General features: G+C 36.1%; 2 protein-coding genes across 8 annotated transcripts in view; one reads left to right on the top strand and one right to left on the bottom strand.

Moving 5' to 3' along the window:
• The window catches only part of LOC113814962 (thioredoxin domain-containing protein 11), a 25,475-nt gene extending 6,297 nt beyond the window's left edge, over positions 1–19,178 (top strand). For 2 of the 7 annotated variants that reach the window (XM_070143711.1, XM_070143713.1), the window contains 12 exons: positions 4,535–4,745; positions 5,539–5,781; positions 6,147–6,353; positions 8,195–8,392; positions 8,784–8,973; positions 9,333–9,477; positions 10,019–10,214; positions 10,562–10,703; positions 12,308–12,536; positions 15,255–15,366; positions 16,370–16,563; positions 16,848–19,178. In XM_070143711.1, coding sequence (XP_069999812.1) covers positions 4,535–4,745; positions 5,539–5,781; positions 6,147–6,353; positions 8,195–8,392; positions 8,784–8,973; positions 9,333–9,477; positions 10,019–10,214; positions 10,562–10,703; positions 12,308–12,536; positions 15,255–15,366; positions 16,370–16,563; positions 16,848–17,433 — 2,653 coding nt within the window. In that variant the 3' untranslated portion in view covers positions 17,434–19,178. Of the gene's footprint in view, positions 1–313; positions 395–2,181; positions 2,206–4,531; positions 4,746–5,538; positions 5,782–6,146; positions 6,354–8,194; positions 8,393–8,783; positions 8,974–9,332; positions 9,478–10,018; positions 10,215–10,561; positions 10,704–12,307; positions 12,537–15,254; positions 15,367–16,369; positions 16,564–16,847 lie in introns of all 7 variants that reach the window. The other 5 variants (XM_070143710.1, XM_070143712.1, XM_070143709.1 and 2 more) reach the window with 4 other exon arrangements.
• Positions 19,179–20,852: 1,674 nt separating this feature from the next.
• Positions 20,853–22,500, bottom strand: part of LOC113814960 (uncharacterized) — a 2,015-nt gene continuing 367 nt past the window's right edge. The window contains exons 1-2 of the mRNA XM_027367040.2: positions 22,020–22,500; positions 20,853–21,751 (exon numbers count right to left, since the gene is read on the bottom strand). The exon at positions 22,020–22,500 is cut by the window's right edge and continues 367 nt beyond it. Coding sequence (XP_027222841.2) covers positions 21,488–21,751; positions 22,020–22,388 — 633 coding nt within the window. The 5' untranslated portion in view covers positions 22,389–22,500 and the 3' untranslated portion in view covers positions 20,853–21,487. The remainder of the gene's footprint in view (positions 21,752–22,019) is intronic.

The following is a 22,500-nucleotide window of genomic DNA, read 5'->3' as shown; positions in this document are numbered from 1 at the left end:
GAAAATTTGGTAATTTTGTAGGACACATCTGTATCTCTAAACATGTAATAAATCGAAGGTAGGACAGGTTAGGTTTGAGTTTTTGGGTTTGGATGATACCCTGATTTTGGAGATTTGTCTATGGAGGGTGTATTGCTCTCAGTGACAAATACCCTTTGCTTTTATAGTGGCTTTTATCACTGCTAGGCAACATTAGCAATGATACAAGACCAGGTAGTTCTTTACAGTACGAATACATTAATTTTAGTCCTCAATTCCATATCACAATCTTTATTAAACTACCTAAATTGCCATGACTGGGTATGCCCTTCAGGAACTGCCCAGAGGGAGGGTTGCTTGGGGCTCTGTCCTCCAACATCCTGCTACAGACATTGTCTTCACCTTTGTATGCACGGTAAGAAAGAGCTGAAACTAAGGAGCAGTGAATGAACTTGGCCTGCGAGTAACGCTTTCCTTGATCTTTTTCTTTTCTTTGTGGCATTACCGTTCATGTCTGCAGATTATTTCTTGTAGCAGTGACGACAACATTTTTGTCTTCAACAGGAATATCTTCAAATTGCCCTTGCTTAGTGCGTCCATACTGTAAAGCTTAACTCAAGATCAGATAGGTGGGGAGATAAGGTTTTGCCGGGAAATTGTGAGCTTGAGTATTATTTATGCTTTCTTTGCTATGTTAGAGAAACCCCCCACCAGGAATGCGAAATCTTATGTTATCTGTCTTGCAAAATAGAGCCTAGAGAGCTCTGAAGGATTTACCTTCTGAATGTTCTCACAAGCAGCAGAGGCCGAGGTAGACATCTTTCAGAAGATCAGATTTGTTTATTTTTGCTTTGATTTTTTTCTTTTTTTTTTCTTTCATGGTGGGTGTACATTGACAGGAGTTCATATGATACCAAAATGGATGGTTTGAAGAATGCAGATGTGTTTAGGAAAATTACCATAATTTTGTTTTTGAGTAAGGCCAACCCATCACTGACTTGGCCTATAGTTTAGTCTGCTTTTCATGTGCTGAGGTTGGCCTTAACTGCCAAGTCAGTTGTTCATCCATTTAAATCTGGTTGGCCTTTCAGTATTCAGCCAAATAATACTATATCAGGTTGGCAGTGTACTATATTTGGAAGACATGTGAAAGGTCAGTTGTCAAGATGCCAAAAATCCTGTAAAATCTATAAAGAAAAGTTTGGGTAACTTTTCAGTAGTAGCCACCTATCACCAACAAGATATATAATGGGTTGATAGATTGACGAGTATAGTCATTTTCATCCTTGAAAGGTACATTATGAATTGCAAATAAACAAGTTATTTGATATTTTAAATAGCTTAGTAAAAAGCAACATTATGAAGCAGTCACAGTGGCCTGTATATTTTCTGTTCAGGCAAAAGACAAAAACCTTAACACATTTATGCAGGAAAGGTAGAGCTTATACAGATTCCTCATTTAACAATAAATCCCCAAAGAAGTCTCTAATGGCTATATACTTCATGGAGATAAATATTCACTAGTAACATCTGGCATGTGAATTTTCAAAACATGCGAATGATGTGTGGCGGCTAAGAAAACAGTACTAAAATTTCTCTCTTGGGCTTTTGCTGCCCCCAGCTTACAAAAAAGAAAAGTCATAATTTTGAAAAAGAAACGGAAAATTATTTATGTCAGTACAAGTATTATTTTATATAGTCATATGGCATGTTAGATGCAGGCAGCTTGTGGGTCTAGGACATTGAGGAAACACAGGCTACAGAAACTTATGGTTTTGTTCTCTTTCTGTATTAGTCATATTTATGTACACTTTACATAAATCACCTAAAGCATTAGCTAGACTTTCCATCACTCATCTTTCGCTGTGTCAGGTTGTGCTTCTTCAGAGTGGGGGAAGGGGAGGAGGTTGAGGGATGTAGAATATTCGTCACATCACTGTGCACTGAGCAAAAGTCAACCATGCCTTAGGCCTTTATTTGATATGTGTAACTTCACTTGTGATTACTGAGGGAAAACTGCAGCTTCCACTGTACCCTACTACGATCATTATTGATCTTGCGACTCAAATCGGGTCTTATGTAATTTAGGGTAAAATATAAACTTAGTTTGGAGATTATAGTGATATATTTCTATATCTATTTACTTATTAGTAACATTAATATCCCTTAATGCAATTATTTACCATTTTCCCCCCACCCCAGCTCGTGGGCAATATCCTCTGAAGGGTAAGCAAAGTGCCATATGCGATGCCTCCTTTCTCTCAGTACTGTAGTCAAAAGATAAAATAGAATTGTTCTCGAGTTTTTCATTCTGTAGTGTATGATATATGTATTCATTCTAGAATGTTAATCTTTTATTTTATATGTTGTTTTCTAATATGAGATGTACCTGGTATTGATTACATTTTTATTCTTTTCTTTTCTTATTTTGTGTTACTACATTGCCGTGACTTTAAGTGTCGGATTTTAGTGTAGTATTTTTCATTTGTTTGTGGTTCCATGATATATTTTTCTGTATATTTAGTTTTAGTAAAAGCTTTATTGTATGTGTAAGACCATACTTATTGTTCTTGAGTGAGCCAGTCTTTAGTCTCCAGAGAAAAAATATTCTTTAGAGAATAAGAAGCCACTAGGTATCTTGCATCAACGACTAAAGACTTTGGACTGGTCAAGGGTGTGACTTGCAGATTAAAGTCTAAGTTATTCCTTAAACAACTAAAAGATTAAAAGGATGACCATTCCATAAGCAATTTAATGTTGCTTCTTAAAGTATACGATGTTTTAAAATTTTCTGTTTTTCTTCTATCTTTCTGTAATGATACAAGTTATTTAACGTCATTTAGTTGGCTGAAGACTTGCTCAATTAATATGGTAGGAGGATTTGCATTTTATTTACTGCATTTCTTAACCTTTTGACCTTTTAAGATCCTCATAAATGGCAACTTAAATAGCTTTTGGATGTAATCAGATTATAATATGTTATAATATTTGCCTCCCAATGATTTCTGTGTTTGATTTTTAGTGAAGGCTTGGTTTAGGATTGATGGGGAAAATATAATGGTGATTTGTTGTTGTTGTTAAGATTACTGTATCATGCTTAGCCTTTCTTCTTCTTCTTCTTCTTCTTCTTCTTCTTCTTCTTCTTCTTCTTCTTGTTCTTCTTCTTGTTCTTCTTCTTGTTCTTCTTCTTCTTCCTCTTCTTCGCCTTCTTCTTCTTCTTCTTCTTCTTCTTCTTCTTCTTCTTCTTCTTCTTCTTCTTCTTCTTCTTCTTCTTCTTCTTCTTCTTCTTCTTCTTCTTCTTCTTCTTCTTCTTCTTCTTCTTCTTCTTCTTCTTCTTCTTCTTCTTCTTTTTACTTATGGGTTGATTGTGTTTGTGTAGAAGCTTTATAAGTGTTTCTTTATAGGTTCATGTAGCCTAATATGTAAAATGGATTAACATTTATAAGATAATTTTGTTGACTTCATAAAAAGATGTAAATGAAGTATGTAGACATATATTATGAAACAGCCACATTGAAGACAAAAAAGATTCATGATGCTTAGAACACACCTGGATTCCTCTACAGGTGGAAAAAAAAATATATTTTTTTTGTTGCAATGCCTGGAGATTTACCATTTTTCTTGTTGCTGCATTTCATTTTATAGCTGTATATGTACAGGAGAGCATAGACATTTTATCATAGTAAAATTCATCTTGTTAAACTTCAAAATTAAAACAATGGTGAGCCTTATTTTCATATAACAGTAAAATCATGTTCATTATAAAAAGTGTATATATATATATATATATATATATATATATATATATATATATATATATATATATATACATATATACATATATACATATATACATATATACATATATACATATATACATATATACATATATACATATATACATATATACATATATACATATATACATATATACATATATACATATATACATATATACATATATACATATATACATATATACATATATACATATATACATATATACATATATACATATATACATATACATATATATATATATATATATATATATATATATATATATATATATATATATACATACATACATATATACATGTATATATATAATAATATATATATATATATATATATATATATATATATATATATATATAATATATATATATATACATATATATATATATATATATATATATATATATATATATATATATATATACATATATATATATACACACACTCTCAAGATGATGTTTATGACCAGTGAGCTAATTAGGGGTAAAACTGAAAGCTAATTTGATGCAAATCCATAAAAATCCATATGCAGATCAGTAAATTGATGGGCATATTTTTCATTTATGCTATTTATAAAAAAAAGCCTTGATTTTCCTTGTAGATTTCAATTAGTAATATAAGAAAGAAAGGATGAAAAGAAAAGGAAAGAAATGATAAAACAAAGAAAAAGAAAAATATAATCTTAACAATATCTAACCAAACCTTCTTTTTTCTCTTCCTTTTAATCCCTAAACCCACCAACTCCGCACCGAAGCAGAGGCCCATTAGTCCAGACAACACCTGCCGCCCAGCCCTTCTTTCCAAGACACTCCTTGGTCTCGGACTTCCACACGGGGGATATTGTGGCTCTCACTGAGCGCCTGCTGGCCACAGACCTCTCCTTGGTGGTGTACTATGCCCCTTGGGACAGGGAATCCCAGGCTGTTCGGTGGGAGATTGAGAAGGTGGCCAGATACCATCATGAACAGGTGAGAAGGGAGTGAAAAGGTATGGATTGGGTCAAGAGGAGCTTACAGGGAGAGGGTGAGGGCCATGGTTCAGCTGGCATTGTCTGACTTAATGACCGGACTCAAATTTGGGAGTATTACCATTTTGGCCAGGCCTTGGTGTACTATATGAGGAAGTATGCATACCAGCTCTAGAGCATTCTATGATTATCTCAGAAGTTTATTAAATATTGTTATTCGGTTATAGCACTATTGAAAACAAGCCAAGGGGAGTGTTTTTGTAGTGGAACCAAAATGGCCAGCGATAGCTCTAGAACCAGAGGCACAACTTGCTAGTGGAAGCTGTTAGCCACTTTCCATTAGCACCTTTGGGTTGCATTATAATTACTCCACAGAGCTTGGCATGCCCAGGCTGACTTCAGAATGTTTTTAATGGCATTACAATTATTTGAAAAAATTCCCGACTATCGTAGGCAATAGACCATCAATGTGATAAAAATAGTAGGATCTGGGCAAAGAATGTTCTGGGTGTGGCTCCTCTAGTTCCCCGGCGAATGTGCTTAGGCCTGACCAAAAGAGTTATAATTCCTGTCTTGAGTTTGGCTCCAGACTCAAGGGATTAAAAAGGTGAGAATGGTATGGTGTAAAGGTTAAGGTTAGAGAAAATGGAAGATAAGGAGGAAGAACTGTTATATTTTCATGGTGATCATGATAAACATGTGTAATTGTTTTTGTGTTGTTTAAGTACAGTGTTGCTAGTAGTGCCATTACTCTTTATCATTATTCCTCTCATCTATATGACCATTCATCCTAGGTTTACTTCGCGGCAATCAACTGTTGGCACCCAAACTCAGAGTGCCGTGCACGCTACAAGATCCGCACATTCCCAGCCATTGTACTGCATGTACGCTCCTCCTCAGGCCAAGAGACCAAGGCCATGGCCTATGGGGGTCCACATCACGCTGGCCACATTGTGCGGTTCCTTTCACGTGCCCTGCGACCTTTGACCCATGTGTCTAGCCATGCTGATCTGGCCAGGCTGCAGATGGAGTTTAGTGTAAGTGGAGTTGTTTTTTTCTTTTATTGTCCATGGCAATGTAGGAAGAAATTGTTATTTATATATTTACTTTTTTTAAAAACAATTTTCATGACTTTGTGGTGTTTAAAAAAAGATTATAATTGATGAATAATTCAGACTAAAATTTTGTCAGAATCTTATAACTTAGATTTTCAGTATCCCTGAACTGTCTTGCACATCTTTCTTCATTTTATGGTTATGGGGCCTAGAAATGTATTATTTTAAGAAAAGGGAAAGAAACAGAGATGCTAAAGGATATTGGATAAATAATACTTCAGATAATAGGCTAATGACCTCTTAATAAATGATTACACAGAGAACCTAACAATTTTTTTTTGCTGCAGGCAACCGTCCTAGGCTACTATGACTTCACGTCCTCTGCATATCTCCCTAAGGGCTTTATGTCCTTCTACTTGGCCTCGCTCCGTGCCTTACAACATGACAACACCAACACCATAGCCTGGGGCGTGGTCACTAATCCCCAGATTGCCCGAGCGCTCTCCTTCAATGGCACTAAGTCGGTACATCTGGTGCTGTGGAACACTACACTAGTGAGTTTGGTGCAGGATGTGTTTGTGTCTATTATTATTATTTTTTATTATTGTTCTGTTATTAGTGTTTATTGGCCAGTTTGTTAAGATTGTGCCAGGCTCGACTCAATTAATTTTCTTAAATACAGACGATAGATATACATTAAACTATCTATTTGCCTGGTTTATATGCTTGTTTCGGTTGATAAATATTCACTTATTTCTTTATTTATGTATGTCAAGTATACAAATATTCTTTGGGTCGGGCCTCGCACAATTCTAACAAACCAGCAGTATATCTAGTTTATTATTAATGTATGTATGCAAAATAAACAATTGTATCAGATGAAAAAAAGAAGGATCCGACAATCATACCTACTTGGATCTTGACACTGAAAGTTCTTATAACTGAAAGTTCTTATAAGTGAGATGCAACAAGCAAAACCTTTAGTGACCTGTTAACGCGTGCCTTAAAGTTATTTTGTTATTTTATATTCTTGATAAATTCATCATTTTGTTGTATTATGCTCTAAATTGAATCAGCATTTATTTTGTTCTTTTATATTCTACATTTGTTACTGTAATTTTGCTAAGGATGTCTAAATAGAGTTCACTTTGACAAATGCAAAAAAAAAGGTTATGGATAAGAATGAATAACTTCACTATGCAGGAGATATACTGGACAAGTTTTGAGTATATCATCACCAGAAATACATGTGTCAGTAAAATGTTAACTGAATGCTGCCAGAGATGGCATGTAAACTAATGTACATGAAGTGCTCACTGTGAGTTTAGTTTATTAATTTTTACTCATTGATGTCTCCACAGGTGTTTAGTCACCAAGGTGTCAGTTACTAATACTAGATATCACCTGTTTGCCCTTTTCGTTGCTTTTTAGAAATATTCCCTTTTGTCTTATATATCTTTTAGTAATGGTTATAACATTCTGATAATTATAATGTATATAATAAGAATAACTGCATCGATAATGATAGCATTCGGGGAAAAAAGAAAAGTCAAGGAAGGGCAAAATTCATATTCCCTCTGTTGCGATGTATGCACCATCTATTATTTTCTGTTTATTGATTCCTTTGTGGATCAGTTTTGTTCACTTCTAGTCTGGATGTCCAGCTTCATGTATGTGCATCACCATGGCATTAATCCTGGTGTTGAAATCATGTCTCATTTCACCATTAGCTTTTATTGTACCAGCTGCAGTGTTTGCAGGGGCAATTTGCAGGGGGCTCTCTGTCATTTACTAAACTTTCTGCATTTTAGTAGAACATATCAGTACAATATTAACAAAATATTTGCTTATTGCCTCGTAGATGTTACACAGTGTTAGTATGAAGAATTGAGATGTAGGGGTGGAACTTTCCCCTGAGAGTGGATAACAAGCAACACATTACAGATTCAGTGTCAGGGGAATTTACAACTCATGTCTGATATTAGGCTGTGTAAAGTAAACTTGCAGACACTTGTATTATCTACCTTTATCTACTAAGGATGTTTCTTGTTAGGATAGTAATTGAGGGAAGATAGAAACAAAATATTTAGCCAGATTGTCTGCCAGAGATCCAGGTAATATTTCATTATTTCTCCAGTTCCACTACAGTGTATTTCTGTCATAGAGCACAAGTGCACAGCCAATTAGGTACAGTAGCAAAGGGTTAGGTATATTTGGAAGTACAAATGAAGTTTCCAATGAACAGTGTAATAACTAACAACACTAGATGATATGATTATCCATTTTTTCAAGGGATTTCATAATTATGTGAGATTTAAGCATGTCATTGTAGTTTTAATAAGAATTCAGACTCTACAAGCACCAGTACAGCTCTAACCCCTCCATGTCTCTCCAGTCATTCACAGGCGCTGCAAATGCCGACAGTGAGGGCATCAGCAACTGGGTACTGAAGAGACTGGATGAGACGGCAGCATGGGTAGACCTTCCTGGAACCAAGAGTCTGGCCCTGGACCGGCTACTTCAGAAAGGGCCCGCGCTAATTCTCTTCACCCCCGATAACCCCTATCACACAGCCAACGACCCCTTTAATTTGGTGAGTTGGTACATAGGAAAGGAGATCATTTTGTTAAGAATTTCATAAGTTTAGATGTTTTGAAGTGTGTTGGGGGTTTTAATTATGTTTTCAAGTTGCAAATTAGAAGTAAGTGATGGGTAGAATTCCTTTATATATTTTGATTTTTTAAAAAGATATTGTGGGATTTGGGAGTGGTTTATTTCTTTGCTTGTTATTTTGTTATGCTGTAATGCAAACAAATGAAAACTATTCAAATCATACAGATAAATATTTTTTTTGATAGATGTTGCATCCTCCTCTTTGTGATCCAAAGAGGAGGATAAATAAGGGAAGAGTCCTTTATTGTAGAATATCTTCATTAACATGAATTGGCATCTCCTCCCCCACCCCCTCCATGCACACGCTACAGCTCCGAGAGGTGTCGCTAGACTACAATAATTGCAATAGATCAGCACGTGTCAACAATTTGGCCAGCTACCTTGGTTCAGTGCGATCCAGAGGGCGAAGGCAACTGCGACAGGCTGAGCGAGTCTGCAAAAACTACCTCCAGGAACAGCTGCGCATCTTGCATCTTTCCCGAGAGCAACTAAATCTAGAAGGTATTGCATGGGGTTTTAGAGACTTGAAGAGATGAGATGTAATTTTGCAAGAACTGCGGTTGGATAGTTGCATTACTATTAGGGTTACTTTATTCTGTTCTTTAGTATTGTTCATGTAGTACCTCAAAATGCTAGCCAAACATTCCATATTTGAAAGAGAGTTTGTAGGCTACAATCTAAATTATTAGCTCATAGTTTTCTGGTGTTTATTAGTCCAATTTGAGTGATAGGTTACATTTTTACACAGATGTTCTAGATAACACTTTCAGTTATTATGTCACACATTGCCTTTCAAAATACAAACAATTCTAAATAACATATTAATATTTCTTCCTCCCTTTCTTTATTTGAAAACGCAGATGAGACATGTTGCCGTACCATGCCAGGAGAACGCAGTACAACCCCTGGAGGGAGCCACCATGACAAGGTGTGCGATGTTTGTGTCCACCCGGTCAACAAACCCACAAGCCCTGAGCACATGCACTGCACGAAGCCAACTTCGTGGTAAGACTTGATTATTTGTTGCTTTACTAAGGAGGGAAGATGCATTGGTATTGGTATTTTTACTATATATATATATATATATATATATATATATATATATATATATATATATATGTATGTATGTATGTATGTATGTATGTATGTATGTATGTATGTATGTATGTATGTATATGTATGTATGTAGTATATATATAATATATATATGTAATATATATTTATACTATATGTATATCTATATATATTTTATATATCTATCTATATCTATCTATTTAGCTAGCTATAGATAGATAGATAGATAGATAGATAGATAGATAGATAGATAGATAGATAGATAGATAGATAGATAGATAGATAGATAGATAAATAGATATATCATGATTTTCATGATAAAGTATTGATGATAGTGATAGTATCAGCCATATAAATGTTAATGTTCAAAATATTATATATAAAATCTTATAATAAGGGATCAAGCAGAAGCAGTGGCATACATCCCCACTTGGAAATATTCTCATGGTAATTCCGTCTCCCTTACTTCCAGGGAGCAAGAGTCCAGTCTCCTGCAGCACGTGAACACACTTATGTCGGTGTTCAGTGACTCATGCCGGGAGTTGGTCCTACAGTACAGCCCGTGGGAACACTACTCGGTGTGCTGCCAGCGTAACAACACTCCGGCCAAGACCAAAACCTCGCCCAAAACTCCGGTCGATGAGGTGAAGAAAGTGGCAGATGATGTGGTAAGTGGTAAAAGAAATGATTAGTCTTTCAGTATTTATTTTTCTCAGATTGTGTGGCAATAATCATTCTCATTTTATACCACGTGTGCTGTGTAGTGCAGCAGTAGCATTTAACAATCTCATGTGCTACCGTTTTGACACAAATGGAATTAAACTAGATTATATATTAATTATATGTGTTATACTTTTTGCAGAAGGGAAAAAGAATAGCAATTGTTTGGTTGTATTCATGGGATCAGCGTGATCAGGTTTTGAGATGATTAGTTATGTTTATTAGATTAGAAACATGATTTAGATTAAAGATCAACTAAAATATTGTATTTGCTTGCATTTTGATATTCGAACAGATTATGGAGGGCCACACTGACGACCGCATTGAGAAACTGGTAGACTTTGCGGCAGAAGACCAGTGCAAGAGACTGTTCCATGGGTCCCTCTTGGCTCCCCCCTCCTTGCTCAAGGACCATCACGATGCCCCAGACATAACAGGTGAGTCTGGGGTTCCTGTGTTGTGGGGGAGGACACTATCCAAGGGAAAGGTTATAGTTTGTGTATGATCAGGCTTCTAGCTAGAATTTACAGATAATTTAGCTTTGTTCTAAGCTGCCCTTGTTGATATTGCTCTGAATAAAGGAATAAGATGAACTGGATTTTTTTTTAATTATTTGTTCACATTAGTACTACATTAAACAATGAATGTTTTGGTCATAAATAGATATGAATATTTTTAGGCATATATTTATCAAACAGCACCTTAACCCCTATGATCTGTATGACGTGCCATCACGTCATGAAAAAATTTAGCTTGGGGGATGGGTGACAAGCTGTCATGGTCTGTGGGCTGGGGTGATGCGAACTTGCAACAGGAAGCATTTCAGCTGAAGGCCGGGGTAACGGGAATGAATCACCATCAGTGCACAAACCTCTTGGAGGATGATTAGACTCATTTGGCATTTCTATCGATAAATAAGTATGAAATATATGCTTCTGGTTCTCTGTGATTGGTAGCACAGGTTGTATTCCAGAAGATTGAATGTTGCCAAAAAAATACACAAATAACAAAATGTTAATTTTGATTAATATTATTATTACTTAGGTATTGACTACATAGAGAGATGATATTGAGTTTGTGAAAGGAAAACAGTCTATTACCATCTGGATCGTGGAAATCAAATGACAAATATATGCATTGGAAAATGGCAAAAAAGCTAAGTATACTTGAGCAAAAAATTAGAAAATAGCATGTAAAGGGGAGGCAAGGAGCCTTGTCACTGTACATGAGTGCACCTATAGGCTATACACCTGTCAGAGTAGCTACTCAAATAAGCCCAATGCCCGTATTTTGGGCCATGTGATAGCAGGGAAGCATCTGGATCCAATGGGTTAATGAAACATTTTATAGGAAGTGATTTATAGTTCTGAAGCAAGAAAGAGCTCTCTCCTCTTTTCTAAATCATTTTTTTGATGTCATAAAAGAGAAGGAAAATTACTTAAGTATGTTTAGCTTAATAAGTGTAGCTCAGAATTATTAGAGAAGAAAATATATTAGATTCATTATATTTTGCAAGTAAGTATTAGGAGGTGGATGATTAACCCCTTGCCGCCGGTTGACAAAGTGGTGGGTGGCATCATATCACAAGCAATCCCATTCCGTTGACTCATCAGACGGAGCTTGATTTTCTAGATTTTTCTAGGTAGGCCTTCAAAAATTTTATATTTTACAAAATTATATAAAAATACAAGCTTTTAGGTGCCTAATGTGGCTTGCAAGCTACCAAATGATCCAGGCGCAAGCGAGAAACTGTCATTGTGTGCTAGTAACCCTGCAGTCATGTCTACTTGCAAAATATTTTACCCCTCATTATTGGTTTCAAAACTGCTAACTGCAAGGTTTCAATTTGATGGAATAAATTAGGCTTTTAGTTTTTACGAAATGATAATAAAAGAATCAAAGCACATTTACATTTCCTTTTGCTAATGTTTTCTAATGTCATCCTCATCCTCCCCATCCTATTTAAACATCTTATTCTACCTGCTACATCACCTTCTCTTCCTCCCTCATCTTCCTGATCCTTGTCTCCGTTCTCCTTCAGGACTGGGCTGCCAGAAGAATCATACCCTTTCCTTTGCTGCTGTGGACTCACTGCGCCACCGTCGGCTGGCTGAGCGTCTAGGTATCAACTTGACTTCGCCAGAGCCACACAACACAGCCGTGGTCATCCTGGACACCCAGCGGGAGGCCCACTTTGTCATGGATGCTCCGCTCTCCAAAGCTGCGCTGGCTGCCTTTGTGCTTAACTATACCAGCGGTAGTTTGGACAGGTGAGAGTGGAGCCTTTGCATTTTTGACATACTCATTTGTATTCATTTATTTATTTGTTTATCTATTCATTCATTGATTTACTTCATGGAGATGCGTACATGAATGTGTGAATATGTGGGCGTGAGGGTTGTTGGTTAGTGTATTGATTTACTTGGTTATGTATATATGTTTGTATGAATGCATGTGGGCTGCATACTTCAGTTTATTGTATTTCCTTTTTTTGTTTGTGCGTTCTTGTGTACATTTATTAATTTATGTTTATTTTCTATACTTATTATTTATTATTCTGTGCTGGCATGATGGGATAAAAGAACGAATGGTCTGCGCTTCCCCTTTTTCTCTTTCTTTTCCGTTTTACTGGCTTTTGCCTCTCTAGTTTTCATCTTATTTATTTGTTTATCAATTTATCTATTTTCTTTACCTTCTTGATACACGTTGAGAGGATCTTTTTTTGTCACTGCTTTGCATATTAAATAATTTTGATCTTGATATAATAGTCTAGCATGTTATACTTGTAGAATTGAATACAACATGTTTTGGGCGAGAATAATGTACATCTTTTATGCATTCATTATATTGTGATAATTACTATTTAGATTTTTATTGTTATTATTATTTTTCTCTAATGGGATTAAAATTTCTTCGCTGAAAGCACAAGGAATTTCTCTCTCTTGCAATGAATGACTTGACCTGGCCTACCTCTCATTCTCTGTCTTCTGTGAAATTGCTTTGGGTGTTCCTCCACCCGTGAATGGTACTATTTCCGTTGAACATTTTCTTTCTTTGCAGTCTTGTTCTAAGTTCTGGGGAAGTTGCACAGGTAAGCAACAGTCACAGGTGGCTTAGACGAGACCCAGACACTAATAGTCCTGTATAGCTTAAAAAGGATGTTGCTTAAACACACCCAAAACATCTTGTAAGCTGCTAGTTGTAATTGCGAAAGTAGTTTTTTTTTCTTGCTTTTATGGACTTGGAAGTCATTGTTTATTGCAATAGCTTATGTAAACTCTTGGCTAAGTAATATGTCTGTTAGTTTGTATTACCTGATAATACACTGTGGATAATTATTATGTTGCCAGAATCCTGGAGATAAGTTTTAGGATAAATGTTCCCCTATTGCTTGCAAGAATCAGTCTTCAAGAAATGCAAGTGATTGTATCATCAAAAGGTTAACTGAAGCAGAGTTATTCATATGTTGATATACTATTTGAGAAATTCCTGACATTGGTAAATAGTGATGGAAATATACTAATGCACAAAGTTGCAAAGTTTGCTCTAGTTGCAAAGTGCACTTGTTAACCCAGTACTGTAAGGAATGGCATATAAGTACATACCATACCCACTGTGTTTATTTTATTAACCCCTTGCATCTGGGTGACAGGACCACATGTCATGAAAAAGTTTGGTTTGAGGGCTGAGTGACGTGAACATACCATCATTTGGGAACAGACCATTATGCAAATTTTGAGTGAAGGCTGGGGCGACGGGAATGACTCGCCATATATAGACAAAGCTCTTGGAGAGTGATTAGACTTGGTGGACATTTAGGAAGGGCTGTTGCATTATTTCCATTGGTAAATGAGTGTGCAATGTAGCATCCATGTGCTATGACTGGAAGTGTGCAACACAGGTTGTATTTCAGAAAATTGAATATTATGAAAAAATAGAGAGATGACACAAATAACATGTTATTATTATTGCACTTAGTTATGTACTACCTAGAGAGACGATATAGAGTCTGCACAAGGAAAGCAGTCTGTTATCTGGATGCAGCATATCAAATGACAAAAATAGATATTGGAAAATGGCATGTTGTAGGCTGCAAGGCACCTGGAGTCATACAGTTAACTCTGGATCAGTGGAGCTTACAACAGAACCATTGTAAATCAATTGTTGTTAATGTACACTATATATGGGGTGGTGTTGGTCCAGTGGTCATGTAGGAGATTAAAGTCTGTCCCGAACCATCAGTATTGCAAGACCAGTGAATGCTGGGGTTACATGCTTCATCCTCTAATACAGAGCTAATACCTGAATATATGTAATATCAAACATACATTTCATATGATTTGAAATATTTTTTTATCACTGCAAAGTAGTCATCAGTGCTATTATAATCCTTGTAAAGGATGTTCAGTGGATAGTTCTAATTATGTTGTAGACATAGTGTAGCTATTTATGTTCACCTATGTTTTTTTGCGTGTGTGTGTGTTAGGATTTTTATTTTGCATGGTAGCCAGCAAGGCCCATTGTAAGTCCTTTGGTATTTAGTGAAGATGAATACATTTCTTTGCTATTGGTTATACTTGATTTTTTGTTTTTTTCATTTGTATTTTTATACTGCTTTATGATTACTGTGTTGTAAAATGTGGGCCATTGTCTTTATTTTTTAACACTTTTTAAAAATTATTATTATTATTATTATTATTATTATTATTATTTTTTTTTTTTTTTTTTTAAGTAATGAAAGTTAAGGTATGACGAAGGGAGATAGGAAATTTAGTGAAACTGCACAACTTTTAGGCTCTTTATGATCTCTGATTTCCTTATTCTTTCACCTTCTGGTCTTATTGTTTTTCAATAAGGTTATCATCATTATTGCTTTCATCATTATGTCTATGCACTTTCATAATATTATATATTTATATTTTTTTGAATAATCATTATCATATCACCATCCTTATCTCCATTTTCATCCCACCTTACCTTCTTTGCAGGACAATGCTCTCGGGGGGCTCAGAGAGAGCGTCAAGGTGTGAGGAGGGCCAGGTGTGCATTCGGGAGCTGACGTCTAGAGACTACGTAGAGGTCACGCAGGAGCCAGGAAAGGTAGGTAGTGGAGTGTAGGGGACGTTGCAGAGTGTCTGTGGAGTTTGAGGGAAGTATATGGAAATAGTGGTGAGACAGTAGGATGCGGCTCCTTACTTATGATTTACGAAGTTCATTCTAATGTAATAAGATATAATGTAACTTTTAATGAATCTAGGAAGAATATATGCAGGTAGTATAACAAAATAACAACTCAGCGTGACATACAATGTAATTACTTCAGTGTTTTAATGGTAGCTCCCTGTGTGAAGCACGGGTCGTTACCAACACCTTGGCTCAGGCTGGCACTTACCTGTTAGTACTTTTATACATCTGTCTGCTGCACTATACATCCATCCAGTGGCCATTGCCTCATTTCCAATCTATGGAGTGGATATGGATGTCTCCAGAGGATTCCTCTCACTTTTCGTTGCTCTTTTGCAAATGAAATTTGAATGACATTCATTGCTGGCTTGTGACCCATGGAAGGCACTCACTCACTCACTCACTCACTCACTCACTCACTCACTCACTCACTCACTCACTCACTCACTCACTCACTCACTCACTCACTCACTCACTCACTCACTCACTCACTCACTCACTCACTCACTCACTCACTCACTCTCTCTCTCTCTCTCTCTCTCTCTCTCTCTCTCTCTCTCTCTCTCTCTCTCTCTCTCTCTCTCTCTCTCTCTCTCTCTCTCTCTCTCTCTTACACAATAATTTAAAGGAAGTTTTTCTACATGGGGTAGTTATAGTAAATTCTGTTATGGTACAAGCACCTGTTTCCACTGTAGGGATGCATGATGGATATGCATTATCAGCAAAGTTGTCTGGGCTTGCATCACTTTCCAGTGGAGCAAATTACAACATAGGATCATCATAGTGGTTAGAAACAAAGCAGCAGTTGGTTTTAATCAAGATTTCTTTGAAGTTACCTAACCTTCTTCCCTCATGCACTTCGTAGTTCATACAAGCACATTTATAAAATTGAACCGCTAACACTATTGTTCCCTTTCAGATGGTGGTGGTACTCCACTACAGCAGGAATTGTGCTGCCTGTACCACAGTTGGCCATGTTTTAATGGCTGTGGCACAGGTGGCCAGGCACCTGCCCAACATCACTTTCGCCAGGATTAATGTTGCCACCAACACGCTTCCCTGGAACCTGCACTTTGATGCGCTCCCAACCATCATAGTTCACCCGCATGTCCAGTAAGTGGGATGAGTGTGAATTTATCTTTTGTAAAAAAATTTGAAATTTAGCATTTTTTTGGATATGTGATAGAAGCTTGTTAAGCCTGTATGTTAAAGATGTTTAATATTCGAATAATTTTAGCTCTTTTTTTATTTGTTTATGTATTTATTGGGATTATTTAATGAAAGTTATGACATCTCTTATTTGTTTTATATAAGCACCAAAATGTCATCAAATATTGGAAATAGATTTAATACCCTCTTGGTTACTCCTTCTATAATGAGTTTCTCTTGCCCTCCAGCAAAAGCGAGAGCAGGATTTTTGACCTGAGTCAGCAGCTGACCCCTGCAAATCTGATGTCATTCCTAGTAAGCAGCCTTGGCCCTGGTCACCGCCTGGCTCTGGCACTCTCAGTGTGCCGAGACCAGTGCCAGGAGCAGGTCTTGCGTGCAGCCAGGCTGGCCACCACACAGCTCCACCACTCCCTCACGTCCAACACTACCAGGCTCCTGCAGGTGTCGGAGAGGATAACAAGCCTCACCAAGGGAGCAGTAGGATCTAAGGGAAAGGAGTCCCTTCACGAGGATGCCCATTATCGTGTACTGATGCAGGCAAAAAAACTAATTGTCAGGGACATCAAGTGGCAGAGAATGAAACTCACATACCTCAGAGAAATTCAGAGGCTGTTCTCTGTGGGATTAGAGGAGGGGAAAGAGGGGGAGGATGAGGGGGAGCGTTTGCTGCCAATTGAGGGAGACCCAAAGTATCAGGGGGACTTGTTGAGGACTCTGAACTCCCTCATGAGGAAGGGTTCCTCCGTGCCGAAGGACATAACCAGCCTCTCTGGCCAAGAGCCCTCTCACGAGCCTCCCCACGATGAACTCTAGCCCCACAAGTGGCCTGGGGGTGTGTGCATGGGAGGAAGCCACCTGTTTTACGTCTGCTGTGATATACACATTACTATAATAGATAATGGACATAGACATGCATACATATATATATAAATATATATTTGTATAAAGAGATTGATAAAAATAATTTGATATGTAAATATTGCTCTTACCACAACTCTGTCTCTTCCTAAAGTTTATTATGAAGTGAGGTTTGGTTTTTGTCTTAGGAATCATATCTTTTTTTCTGCTTCATCTTTTTTATGGCTCTAAAACACTTGCAAAATCTCAGGAAATTCTGTTGAAAAGAAAAAATTGAACTGGAAAGATGAAAGAAAATTGGTTATGCTTAGCAAATGGTGTTGGTGATGGGGCTTTTTCCCAATTGGTTTTAGAATGCAAATTAATATTTTCAAAAAGAAAAAAGAAAATTGATACAGAAATCATTTCCGCATTTCAGAAAAATTACTGCACTTCACACATGTCTTTGTATTGGCCCAAATTTTGGAGTTTCCTTTGTGTTTTAGATTGTGATGTGATGATGTGCAGATAATGTGGTGATTGTGAGTGAATGGATTGACACCTGTATTTAGTAAAAGGATTAAACAAGTAAAAAAATTAAAAATAGCCTGCATTATAGTGCAGTTTACAATGATAAATTTAATATTTTCTCTCTTCTGCTACTATATATTTTTTTTATGTTTAACTGATATTGACATCATAATGTTTTGCCTATTGTTGTAAATCATATAGTTCTATTATTTTCATCTAATAGTTTTGGTGGTGTGTTGGTAAAAAGAGGAAAAATAATCCTTATTGTAGGATCAATGATATTCAGTCTTTTAAGATACATAAGAATGCAAATGTTTAATCGTAGTTTTGGCAAAACTGAGATTACGTGCATTACAAGTGTAGCTTAGATGTCATCAAGGTTTTCTTTTGTACTTGTTTCTTCTTCAGGTTTTGGCTTGCTCAAACGTCTTTTCTCATTTGTACAGACAATGGAGAGGAAGAGAGAAAAGAGAGAGAGAGAGAAGGATTGAATATGTTTATAAGTTTGTTGAAGTATTTTTTTTTTTTTTTTTTTTTTTTACTTTTGTGTTTTATGGAGTAGAAAAGAGAAAAAGGATACACCTGAAATATTATGTACTTAAATGAGATGAGCATTAATTCGATTTGGAATATAAGAAATTGTATAACATTTTCCATTGTTGTACTTGCCGATGCAGTATTTATTTTTGTCTCTGAGAGATAGAATTTAATTGACTTGAAAGAAGAACAACAACTCCATAATGCAGTGCATGAATGGATGATTAAAATAAACATTCTGCTTTGTGTTCTTGTCATCAACATTGTAGATGATATTAGTCATTCCATTTTAGCTTCATTTGCAAGAAAATTATATTTAAAATTGCTCAAAGTTAGGCATATTTGGGAAACAATTCTTCGTCATTCCATATTGTGAATTGTTCTGGAGGCATGTACCGTGTGGTTGTGTTTTTAGTACGTACTTGGTGAAATACATCTTTTTGTTTGTTTGTTTGTTTGTTATTTTTGCTTTGAGGGTTATTTTGTAATTAAATTATTGTGCCTATTGTAATTGTTTTTTTTCTTTTTTTATTTTACATTTTCTCCTTGTCTCTCTCTCCAGTTCTCTTCTTATCTGCCTTTTCTTTTCCTGTTTAACATTATGGTAAAAAAAGATAATAAATTTTCTATGATATTGTGCTATCATAAGCCTATATTTTAGTTTACTTTACGTAGCCTTTTTGTTTGCAATTTGAACTTGTTTTCCTCGCAAAAAAAATTAACACTGTGGAATTTTTGTTCAGTAAGTCCATTCAAATAGGAAAAGAATTATATTTTTTTCCCTAATTTTCATTCATAATGGATAAATACTGGAAAATGAATGAATCTTTCAGAATTTTATTACCATTATTATTAGTAGGATGATGATGATATCATTATTACTGTCATCACATTATTTTTATTACTATTCCTATTATTATTATTATTATTATCATTATTAATGTTACCATTATTATTGCTATTACTTTTTTTCTCATTTTTTCTTTACAAAAACAAAATAAAACAAAAAAAAGAAATGTACTGAGAGGAAGTTGAAGATTATATCATAAGTTGATAACATCTTATTCAGATAATCTTTTTAATGATATGATGACCGTGTCTAGAATGCTGAAAAAGAAAAAAAAGATATTGTATGTGTTGAATTATTACAATTTTTTTTTTGGTTCGTCTTTTTTCACTAAGAACTGGAGGAAATTATTTCATTTTATTAATAATTATGACAAGACAATGATATTGACAATAAGAATAATAATTTATGTATTATTATTATCAGTCGTTATCTTTGGTATGATTGTCACTATCATTATTGTCATTAATGATTGATTTATTTTTATTAAAGGCATTTTCTGTCACTGTCAAGGAGAATATTACTAAAGTCAAGGAGGAGATTTTTATTTCATACTTAAAGTATATTGAAAGTACCAATTGTATTTTTTTTTATTTTCTAAGTTTTGGATTTCAGTTTTGACCAGTTTACATTTTAGGCTTATATCTGCTGAAGACAATCCACCTTAATATTATAGCAATTCATTAAAATCAAAGTCATGATGGTGAAGAGATCATAGAACTGTCATGCCTAATTTTGCCTTAAACAATTTTCTGTAGAATTCTCCATTATAAAACCAATATTTTCATCATTAATCATAATTTTCTGTAGAGTACTTTCAGTTAAAATCAATAGTTTTGTCATTATAATTTTTTACTCATCCATTTTATTAATATGTGCTCAGGGAGCTCATCAGAATGAATAAAAGCGATATGAAAAAACGTTTGTGTTTTATTACCCATAGAGCTTTGCAGTTGAAAAAACAGAAGTTACTATGAATAAATCAGGGAATACTTTCTCCACTTATTTGTGTGATTTTCAAAAAATTCAATGGCTAAAGGAAAGAAAAAACAATATAGTAATTTCAGGATTTTGATCTTATACTTGGCAGATACTGCACTAATATTTCTGCATAAGTAATGGAGAGGGAAATGTATAAGCTACCTATCATTTTATTTGGAATGGATATAAGACATACTGAAAGATTTGTTTTACATTAAAGACATTGATATATGACCATATATAAAACAGCAATAATATTTTGTATAGTACTAAGTTAATGTTTTACCCTGTTTGTACACAATCTTTTACTGAAGAATAGCATATGTACGGATTGCTCCCCTCATGGCAATTCTATTTATTTTTGAACATGGGAGTTTTGTGATATGAATCTTAATGAATAGACAAGTAACAGGAAAAAAATCAGCTGGAATGTATTTTTAAAAAGAAACACTCATTAACAGTTTAATATCTTTAATAATGAAAATACATTACAATTAGCCATAAAAGTAAGGGTTTCATCACACAACATATCCGTTTAAAAATACAAATAAAAATATTTTAGTTCATTACACAGAGCTTACGAAAATTTATACAGTACATAATATATACACAATGATTGTTTATATATCTATTACCTCATCTATGTATCTATATCACAATATATACACAATGATTGTTTATATATCTATTAGCTCATCTTCTATGTGTCTATGTCACACATTTAAAATGTCACCTTAAAATACATTGATATGGGCACATATTTACAAAGGCATATGTGCTAAACTGGCATTATTCATGTTAAAAAACAAAATGTAATCCGTCCTCCTATAAAATGTATATTAAAAATTATATGAACAACATATCCACACACAGCACATAAAAAGTAACAACCTGTCATTTGTTTAACTAAAAGAGTTTCATAAAATATATCACCTCGCCTCAGTTACATCCCACAGTCATAATCTACAAAAACATCCTTATTCCATTCTCCAAAATACACACAAGGGAAGTAACAAAACTGTACACACTGACATAGAAAGTCCCGCTTCATATGGTATAAGGAAATCCAGACACACAACAAACACCTCCTTATCCAGACATACTTTCAGCCCTCTCCCTCTCGCCAATCCCTCCTCAAAGAGCATAAGGAAAGGTAGTTGGATAACCCGAACTGGCGACGTGCAGCGTGTGCCTGGCTCGGGCGTCGTAGGCCATGGTAGGGTTGACACTTTCGGCATAACCTCGAAGGCCCGTCACCAGCCACTTGCCCGCCCTGGACAACTCGAGGGCGACGCGGGCGCGGAGGCGAGGGAGGGGGTCAGAGGACGAGGTGGAGGACGAGGTCGAAGGCGAAGTAGAGGGCGAGGCCGAGATGTGGGTCCTCTCGGTAGCTTCGTCCTGGAGGTAAAGAAATGGGAAGCAGTTTGAGACACAGGATGATAAAATGTATAAGTATGAGTGGCAACAAAAAGAGGCTGACATGGGAAGCAGTTTGATACACAGGATGATATGTATACGTATGAGTGGCAACAAAAAGAGGCTGGCATTGACAAGAGCAGCAATTGTAGGCACAGGCACGCATTTATCTGACTTCACTAATGCCACACTGCTAAACAAGAAAATCTCAACGAAGTGCCACGCCCAAAATGACCTCTAAAAAGCTCACCAAATCATTATCCAATCGCTGATACGTGGCCTTGGGCGAGCCTCCGTCCCTTCCTCCGACGAAGCACACGAGGGTCCTCCCGGCGCCCCTGAGTCCTTCCAGTGCCCTTTCGCGCGCCTCCTGCAGTCCTCGGAGATCCTTCCATTTCGCCTGAAGATTCCTAGACTTACCGGAGATCTTGTTCCTCACTGTCTCCACGCTGCAGGTGTAGTAATGGCTCATCCTATCCCTCGCCTCGCCCGTGGAAGCCCGTCCTTTGTCGAGGGCGCGGGCGAGGGCGTCGCGAAGGGCGGTATCCAAGGAGTTCACGGAAGAGGACGCGGAGGAGGAAGATGAGGAAGGGTAGAACATGGGGTCTCTGCCTGCCATTTCGTGTCTTAATTTTCAGTCGTCTTGTGACAAAGGCTCCGATCTCAATGAACGCTCGTTTTGACCAAAGTCTGACTTTGGTTTTGACTGGTTATCCTTCGCGGTGATAACG

The sequence above is a fragment of the Penaeus vannamei genome, chromosome 31 (assembly GCF_042767895.1).
Source record: "Penaeus vannamei isolate JL-2024 chromosome 31, ASM4276789v1, whole genome shotgun sequence".
Lineage (NCBI taxonomy): Eukaryota > Metazoa > Arthropoda > Malacostraca > Decapoda > Penaeidae > Penaeus > Penaeus vannamei.
Note: the sequence above shows the minus strand (reverse complement) of the source record. Positions and strands in the feature narration are given on the sequence as shown.